This window comes from Monopterus albus, unplaced genomic scaffold (genome assembly GCF_001952655.1).
Source record: "Monopterus albus unplaced genomic scaffold, M_albus_1.0 scaffold58.1, whole genome shotgun sequence".
Lineage (NCBI taxonomy): Eukaryota > Metazoa > Chordata > Actinopteri > Synbranchiformes > Synbranchidae > Monopterus > Monopterus albus.
In genome coordinates, this window is record NW_018127938.1 from 847,963 (window position 1) to 857,671 (window position 9,709).

Consider the following 9,709-nt stretch of genomic DNA (forward strand, 5'->3'; position numbering starts at 1 on the left):
CTCCTATAACACCTCCTTAACACTTTGGGTGTTGTGGCAGGTGCAAGACAACTGCATATAGCTAGTGAGTGAAAGAGAGTGGTGCACAGGTAAAGGCCAGCTCTTCAGCAATCATGTCATGATCATTTTGAAGCCCTGAGTGGGAATGAACATCCACTCAAGAAAGGACATGCCAGGACAATATGACCTAAAATAGCATTGCCAGTAATTTATCCAGACTATTGTTTGCACATCGCCAAATCTCCTGACTGAGATAGGGGCTAAACCACTCAACAAACGTAGGCCCACACATTCATGACTGTGTTCTTTTTGTGTCCCAGACCCACCAGCTGGGAATAACATTAAGAGAAGAGCTTGACAGAATGAATCCAACTTATTTTCAATCTGCTGTTAGGAAGTGATTTGTTTCTCTGAGATGAAGAGTGACAGTGAGATCTGAATTCAATAGACTGCATTTCTATCTGGCTCAAGTGATTATATTGACAGAAATGGAAATTATGGAATTTTTCCTTTGAAAGATGTCTCCAAGTAGGGATCTGACCATGCAGAGAATGGAGGAATTAAGGGGGGTGAAGTACAAATCGTAAATATTGATTTCCATTAGAATGGAAAGAATGTCAGTCTCAGAGGAAACAGGCAGTTTCTGCTTTGAGGATTAGAAGGATAAGTCCCTGGAAAAGACTGATGGCATCTCAAATATACAGTGGCAGTCATCACAGGAGTCCCTAGTCTGTTGTCACTATCCAGTATTAGTGTTACTACAGCTATAAAATAAATGGTATTTGCATTACACAATACCAAACTAAATGTCTCTGACATGCTGGAGACAGGTGAAAAGATAATTTCCGTTTAATAGTTCCACAAGCATATCCCTAAGAAATATTTATCCCACGTCTATACCATTTAGTTTAGTTTATAAGCAATGATAGCTGATCATTAAAAGCAATTTGTTTTAATATGAACTAATCAAATGAAAATAATGTCTGTATCCGCTGAAATAGCAACTTCCCAATGGGAATATATTATGTGAAACACACATTTTTGGTTCTCTGACATGGTGCAGTTATAACAAAAATGAACCCCCTATTAGGAAGATGATGGCAGACCCTCTTTCTGGTCAAAGTGCTCCTGTCCTATCCTGCAAGCCATCATCAAAAACAGGATGACTCAAACTGTTAATAACACAGATATAAGAGCACCAGAGTGTGATGTAAGGAGGAAAAAATAGTAATATAACATAGCTGCTGCAGTGCACAGCATCTTATGGAGTTATTTGACTGTTAATTAAACTCTAGATGTTGGGTTATATTTTTCACTCCCAAGCCAATACATTATAGACCAGATTACAAGAATCTCTTGTATTATATTTTGACATGGTTTTTGTTATATTAAAAACTATTTAGTTGATTAATCTGATGCCAACTACAGCTGACTTACCATTGTAATTTCTGGCTAGAAGCATGTTGATTACTGCTGAATTCTTATTGTAGCATGTGGTTAAAATGAAAGTAACTCAATCATAGAAAATATGGTACAATGGCCACATTAGTATTCTCTAATTAAATATGTTTGTTGAAACTACAAATTTCCTATTTCTTTTTTTAAAATTACTGTTTGAATTAATAGTAACACAGGGTGGTTTCTGATGCAGTATAAATGGGAGACAGGAACATACTGTTGAGCCTTCTCAGTGTCATGGGCCCAACTCAGCAAAACACTGATTAGTGAGACTTACCTTCACTCCTACACCCACACAGATGTTGTATTGGTGTTGGTGATATAGTGACAGACTCACTGGAATTCTCAATATTCTTCTTTTGTTAGACAATCTTGGTAGAACAGTGTCAGTCGTTGGACAACTAAGTAGACCTGGCTCTCAGAGGTGACTGCCATTACAAGCCTGCCACCATGTAACCTGAGCAAATACAATGCAGATGCTGTGTGTCAAGCCACATATCTGCTCAGGGTTCAGGGATGCTTTGCATTAAGGGGATGTTAGGTCTGGAAAATGATGTTTCTTATTGTGGGGCTCTGAAGATTTATGATGGCATGTCCTTACAAGCCACTCCTACCTTGATCCCCTCTCTGGGCCAAATCCACAGTGACACTGGGCCAACACTGCAGACATTCTTTTAAATCGTTCCAGGTCAAAGTGACAGAAATTGACTCGGGGAGAGGGCTTTGTAAAACGAATGTCAATATTTTCTTTCTTGAGGAGGTGGCAAGTGAAACTTGTGAAGTTTCATTTAGCTGCACAGCCACACTCATAAAGATTTAAAATAGTGAGAGAATTGATTTTAGACTTTGATCTGCACAATCCTCTTGGCACATTTGGTGCTTCATGGAATACTTTGAATGTTCTTTTACAAATTGAACCTTATTGATCCTTCGGAAATTTGTAAAATCTATCTATCTATCTATCCGTCTGTCTGTCCATCTAACCATCTATCTATCTATCATTGCAATCTACTGTAGGACAGCACCTCCAGGAGGATTTCATGTATATGAAAACGGGATTTCAATAAAATAGAACGTAATAAATACGGTAGTGAAGTAGCATTAAAGGCATGTGTAATATTATCGCTCAACATACTAAATAGTGGACAAAACCAATGCCACTACATTTGGCGCTAATAGATATTTTGTGCAATGTAGGAACGTTTGATCATACACAGCCTTTCCACCGGCGGGATATGTTGGTAGAACAGTTAATGTCGTCATTTCCTCTGCATGTGAGGCGCTTCGTACATGTGTAGAGCGGTATATCCACACCAGTTTGCTATATTTTTTTTAAAGACCATTAGACCATATTTTCTCATCTTGTGGTTATTGACAACAGCATCATGGAGTCCGTTGAGGAGGACGCCGCACTTGGCCAGGAGTCCGACGAGGAAAACTGTGAATTATCAGACGATGAGGTGAGTTTACTCCTAACATGCTAGCAGTGGCTAACGTTAGCTAAAGCTAACCATATCACCGTGGTGGAGCCAAAGGGTTTTAAGCGTTTCCACATATCATATTTACACAAGTTTCGAGCATAGCGGCTTCTATAACTTACTTGTGTAAAACCAAAACCAACAAATTGCTTGTAATCAACGAGTTAGATTTCACACGTTTACAGTTAGATGCGGAGGCAACGTTAGGCAGTATGAAACCTGTAAATGAATACGACTGTCTTGCTCTGATAGCTTTAATTGAATTAGCAGTGAAATTATCGTATTCTTTTTTTTTTTTTTAGCGATTTCTTGGTTGGCATGTTATGAATGTTTTTACACACTTGTTATTGAAATACATGATAGGAGAGTGGATATATCTAACCAGCCTTTGTCTTCTTTAGCTTCAAGAAGCCTTCGCAAAAGGGTTGTTGAAACCAGGGATGAACATTGTGGTGGATAAACCCAAAAAGTGTGCCAACAATGTGGTGAGTCGTTATTGAAATGATAATGATAAAATGCTCACCCTGTTTTGGTGTACTTGTATAAACCGTCAGGGGGAAGGAAAACATAGTTAACACCAACAAAAGAAAAAAGCTTATGCCATCAAAAATGTAAATACTACAATACTAGATGTATAAATACATTGCTTACATACATGGGCATTTGGTAATGTAATACCATGTCACTTGCACTTTGTGTGACGCAGGAGAGCTTAAAACAGTGCCTTGCTGACTTCCGCAAAGATCTTCCCTGGGTGGAGAGGTTGAATCTGACCAACCTGCCGGCTGAAGACGTTCTTTCCAAGGTTGAAGGAAAAGTCTCAAGTCTGACCAATGGAGATGTCAATGCAGATGATGATTTCCAGCGAGAGATGTTCTTGTAAGTGACCACAACTTGATTCAACATGTCCATATATAGATGAATCCTAATAAATCTGAAAGGCATGGTTTCAGCAGTGTTGCATTTGACTATAATTTCTGACTTATATTTTTACACGCCTGTTAACTGTTGATTATTATAGTGACTCTTAGATATTTTATTTGTTGTATATCTTATGTTGTCTTTCAGTAATCAAAATACTGCCACATGCCTATTTCTGTTATAAGTGTGGGACTAATTGGTGGTGGCTGGGAAAAAAAAAAAAAAAAAAATTTCTGACTTATATTTTTACACGCCTGTTAACTGTTGATTATTATAGTGACTCTTAGATATTTTATTTGTTGTATATCTTATGTTGTCTTTCAGTAATCAAAATACTGCCACATGCCTATTTCTGTTATAAGTGTGGGAATAATTGGTAGTGGCTGGAAAAAAAAAAAAAACGACAAACACATAGAACGTTTAACTTTGCCACAGGGGGTGCATCTTCAATCCCTTCCTGCTAAACCTGTTTTTGTATTAATTTGCAGCTACCGTCAAGCCCAAGCTACAGTTTTAGAGGCACTGCCCCTCCTAAACAAGCACGGCATAGCCACCAAGAGGCCTGATGATTACTTTGCAGAGATGGCCAAGTCTGACCAACACATGCAAAAGGTGAGTTGTTTCTACAGGTCTTGTTCCCTACAAAATGTCACAGATGCTGTTAGCTCATGTTATTTTAGTAAGAAAAAATTATGATACTCTGCTCATCATTTTTCATACATGGAACAAAAAATTCTAAACATATTTTAGTTCTTCATTTGGGTCCCTTAAACTATCCACACTTAGTACATGATCTGGGTGGGAGGGTGGCCATTTTTCAGACTTGGAACAATTGCTCTTTGCATCTTATTTAAATTCAGATATTTGAACGCATGAAAATGCATTTTGTTTCTCTGTCCAGATTAGGAAAAAGCTGATCTCAAAGCAGATGATACTGGAGAGGTCGGAGAAGGCCAAGAAACTGCGTGAGCAGAGGAAGTTTGGCAAAAAGGTCTGTTCCTGTTTTTGCCAATTTTTATTATTTGTACAAGTTTCATAGGGTCCAGTCTTTAAAGTACCCTTTTTTTTTTTTTACAATAATAATAAACCTTTTGGCCATTGACATGTAGGATGTAGTTGCCCAAGTGTGTGTAGTAGAGGTCTGCCTTCACACTGCTCATTATTTGTAATGTTATCAATAAACGGGCAAGAATGGGTGCCGGAATCTTTATAGCACACTAGAGCTCTATGCTTTAATGTGAAAAATGAACCAGAATTTGGAATCTGTGCCAGGTCCAAATGGAAGTGATCCAGAAGAGACAAAGGGAGAAGAAAGCTATGATATCTGCTGTGAAGAAATACCAGAAAGGTGGGTTCATACAACTGTGATCAGGTAAAACTGTTGCTTTACTTTTCACTTGTGAATTTTATGTCGGTTTCTTCTGCACTGGGGCAAACAAACATTGCACTTTGTGTATTTTTCTGTAAAGTCTTGTTACATGAACATGGTCTTGATGTGAGAATGTTTTTCAAATTGAAGTTAATGTTTAACTTCTTCGCTTGTTTCCACTCCTAGGAATGGCTGACAAACTAGAGTTCTTAGAAGGAGACCAGAAGACGGGTAAAGACTCTTCTCCTGGCTCAAAGAAAGCCTTGAACAAGAAGGGGTAAGGTGTGACATTTCAGCTGTGCACATTGTAACCCAAAATGGTAAACTTAAAATATTTAAGTCTTGACATCTGTGGCAATTTCACAAAACACTAAACTGTTACTGCTATTTTGACAGCCCCAATGCCAAGAGAAAATACAAGGACCAGAGGTTTGGCTTTGGAGGCAAGAAGAGTGGAAAGAAGTGGAACACCAAGGAGAGCTACAACGATGTCTCAGGTTTCCGTGCCAAAGTGGCTCATGCGAAGGGCAGCAAAGGAGGGAAGAAAGGCAAAGGAGGAAAACAAAATGTGAGTGATGCACATCAGAATCAGAATCAGCTTTATTGGCCAGTTGTGTCGGACACACGGGGAATTTTACTTTGGTACATCGGCTCTCAATATGCATGTACATATCCCCATGCAAGGGGCAAGTAAACACTAAACCAACATAAGGCTAGTATAACAAAATAGTGCTTATTTTGTTGCATTTTCACAAAACGCTAAACTGTTACTGCTATTTTGACAGCCCCAATGCAAAGAGAAAATACAAGGACCAGGCTAGTATAACAAAATACTGCTTATTTTTGTTTACTTGCCCCTTGCATGGGGATATGTACATGCACATTGAGAGCCGATGTACCAGAGTCAAATTCCTCACACATATAGTAAATGTATGTTTTTTTTGTTTGTTTGTTAAAAGAAATTGATATAGTAAGTGGGAAAGCACCTAATATTTTTTTGCCGCTTTGGCTTTCAGAGACGCCCAGGTAAGTCTGTGCGCAGGAAGATGAAGGCTCGCTCGTAAAAACAGACAGAGACTGGTCAACAGACTGTTCATAGACTTGCTTTCTAGGCAAGAAATCCTACACCTGTCTCCCAGCCTTTGCTCACTACACCTCAGGATATATGGACGACAACTCTCCTACACTTTTTTGTATAATATGCCTTTGTAAAATGTGTCTGGATTGCTGAGTGACTCTTTAAACCCCCTTCAAGCCACAGAAAGAGAGATGTCTTTCCACATTGCAGGTGGACCTTGAACTACGCAAAATACAAACTTATTTTCCCACATGCAATTTCTCTAAGGACAGTAGAGAAAAGAATTTGTCAAGAAATTGTCTTAGACACGTTTTTGTAGTTTGTGGCCATTATTTTATCTGTAAGGTAGATTTTTAAAGCCACTTGGTGTGATTATACCTTTGTATCTACACAGCCCTCTTCTCTGGTTAAATTACACTGTGAGCTCTGGAATTTGGTGTATAGTTTGTTTGTTTTTTTCCCCCCAACTCAGCTGCTTCTCCCCCATGTGTCATGACATTTTATAATATTGAGCAGCTGCCATCTTTGCCCTTTCCCATTCATTAATGATTATGTGATGGGCGACTGTGTTTTGTATAGATCTGTGCAAATGGTTCCCCTGCAAGTGCTTTTCTTAGTTTGCAAAGACAGAAATGTGAAAGGGCAATAAACCTGAACCAGTTGTTCACTTTATGGAGATCTCCATTGTAAGTGTCATTGTCTAATTTGATGATCGTAGGGCAGATTCTTTATATTTGGTGATGTCCGTGCTGCACCGGTAGAAATTGAATCTCCTGTCGTCACGATTTGATGGGATCTGAGGGGAAAATAGTCAGAACTGGAATTAGATCAGCATCTGGAGATAAAATTGGATTTAAATAACTGTTTCTTAAGACCAGAGAGCAGTTCATGCATCTGTGGTTCCTTTGTGTTCAAGTGATGACGCAAAAATATTTTTTTTACAGCTTTCAAAATATGTTATCTTAGTATTTAATTTTCTTAATATCAGTTTTGTTGGCTATATACTGTCAAAGCATTTTATTGTGATGTGTTGCTGCTATCACAAATGCATCATTGTGCCTAAAGCTGTTCACACAGATCAAGTGTGATGCCAAACAAGCCAGTAAAAGTATTAAGCTGATTTAAATGACCTTCACCTCTTTATCTATGTTCTTTCTGAGGTGACAGTGGAAACCTCTGGAACACTAAAACCTGAAAAGACTTAATTTATTAAAGGAAATTCTTTCTGCATTTTACATACTATGTAACATACTTAAGCCATCACCAATTTAAAAAGTCATTGAGTAATATTTTCTAGACTTTTAGTTTTGATAGAGCCAGGTTTTTAATTCCTTTTAAATGTCTAATCTGAGGTTGTGGTGTTTCTATTAAACTGCCAGAGCACGCTTTCCTCACCAGTGAAGCCGACAGCCATCCTAGCTCCTGACTCTCGGTCACCGGACTTGTATATTTTTTGGTGGGTTCCTGGCGGGCGTTATGAAAAGCCTTGATGAAGTCAGCTGGTGGGGGGGAAAGAACCAGATTTTCTCAAATTAATTCTAACTGCACAATCCTGTGTGGGACCACAGGGCACAGAAGCAGTGTTTTGTTTTTAACTGGTAATTTTCTAGAATTGAAAAAGTTTTAAGGAATGGATTTAAACTTACAGTTCTCTTCAATAACTTCTTCTGAGTTCCTAGACATGGGTTTGTCTGCCAGGACATGTACTAAATGGTAGTGAACACACACACAGACATACATTTGAGAGAAAGAAGACAATATACAATGCCACTATTTTATGCACATGCAGTCAAAATGGCATGAAGTAGCTGATACTCATTTTTCAACTGACATGTTATTTTGTCATGTTTCAGTTTTTGTGACAGCTCGGTGTACAATTTCTCTGGAATAGTTTGTAGAAAAAGTGCCAGTGAACGTTTATTTAAAGTCCAGGAGCCTTTAAATAGGAATTTACGACGAAACGCTATTGCCAGTTTGATTTAAGCCCGTGAGCACGCGCTCCTTTAGCTAGTTAGCGTCATTTAGGCTAAACCTGGAGTAAAAAGGAAAGTCGCTTACATTTCCTGTGTGGATTGATGCTGAACTCGGTGTGGAGTCTGTGGTGTCTTTGCTCCTTCCGGATCATCTCAACGTGAATTGCGTTTTGCTGGATAAAATCCCGTGTCTGTTTTCCTGTCATCTTAAACAAAAAATAAATCTGCACCGATACTTACGTGTAGAGGTTTTAGCTGTCTGATTTTTGTGCCTGTTACTTAGCAACGGTAAACACTGGCTCAAGCTGCAGTGTCGGGACTCGAACACACGGTGGAGCTACGCCCTCACATTTGGTCATGGTGGACGGGTACAGCAGCCATTCAACATCTATGATAAGTAATGTTTTATACTGTAGTACACATATCACAGCTACATCATAAACTCTTTCAAGTGTTCAAGTAGGTTTGGACTTTACCACCTGCTCTCAAATGGGTGAAAAGCTAACTAATGGATTTTTTTTAAAGTGACATATTTAGTCTGATTATTTTCTTGATTAATCAATTTGTTTGTTCTGTGAAACAAGTGCCCATCATATGTCAGCAAAAGATTTGTCAGAACAGTCCAACACCAAGTCTTTTCTGTTTAAGACAAAAAAGCAAGACCTTTTCAAAGGTGTGCAGCTGAAACTAATATTTTTGACATAACAACTGACCAAACAAACAAAAACATAGTGATTGGTCGATTCATCCTTTAAGCCAATGCTATTCTTCTTTTTATCTGATACTTGAATGGCTTATGTAGACAAGGATTCAGAATGAAATCTTGGTTCTTTTCTCTCTCCTCTGTCCACTCACTCCAGCTGCTGAAGGCAGACAGCCAGCCACCAGGAGCCTGGGTCTGTCATAGGTTTCTTCCTTTAAAGTGGGGTTTTCCTCTCTGCTGTCACCAAGTGCTTACTCAAAGGGTATTTGTTGGGTTTTTCTTTATGTAAAGTGCCTGATTCTTGTTGTGAACTGGCGCTATACAAATTGAACTGAATTGAATTGGAAAAACAAATCAAAGAAGACGAATTGTTCCAAAGGGACCAATGCATCATAAATATGAGTACATAAAGATTCAGTCTATTTCTTTAACTGCTTTATAATAAATATTCTCAGGTTTACAGACAGCAATAAATTCAGTATTATGTCTAGAAGTTCAGTAACATTCAATTTTTCATGCTTTGGGACCTAGAAATTTTATTTTCAACAAATCTTAAGTTTATCTTCCTCTCGGGGCCTTGTAGTCTTCCCCCACCGACTTCCAGAGGGCTTTTGTTCAATTCAGATACATGCTGTATTTCCTTCAAAGCACTACTGCTTTGTGCCATGTTGAAAATGTTTGCCTGGAGCAAAATGTAGTGGAAGAGCACTGAGTGGATTAATCCTACCA

At 38.5% G+C, this 9,709-nt stretch overlaps 2 protein-coding genes across 2 annotated transcripts; one reads left to right on the forward strand and one right to left on the reverse strand.

The window, feature by feature from the left end:
- The first annotated feature begins 2,669 nt into the window (after positions 1-2,669).
- Positions 2,670-6,986, forward strand: ebna1bp2 (EBNA1 binding protein 2). The gene is made up of 9 exons (XM_020602803.1): positions 2,670-2,918; positions 3,338-3,421; positions 3,643-3,815; positions 4,346-4,469; positions 4,759-4,848; positions 5,130-5,205; positions 5,413-5,503; positions 5,623-5,794; positions 6,243-6,986. Exons 1-9 carry the CDS (start codon positions 2,844-2,846, stop codon positions 6,288-6,290), a joined length of 933 nt encoding a protein of 310 aa, XP_020458459.1. The 5' UTR covers positions 2,670-2,843; the 3' UTR covers positions 6,291-6,986.
- On the reverse strand, positions 6,685-8,583 carry cfap144 (cilia and flagella associated protein 144). The gene is made up of 4 exons (XM_020602808.1): positions 8,363-8,583; positions 7,951-8,010; positions 7,700-7,803; positions 6,685-7,100 (listed from the first exon to the last, which is right to left on the reverse strand). The coding sequence occupies exons 1-4, from the start codon at positions 8,481-8,483 to the stop codon at positions 7,005-7,007; spliced, it is 381 nt and encodes a 126-aa protein (XP_020458464.1). The 5' UTR covers positions 8,484-8,583; the 3' UTR covers positions 6,685-7,004.
- Between the last annotated feature and the right edge of the window lie 1,126 nt (positions 8,584-9,709).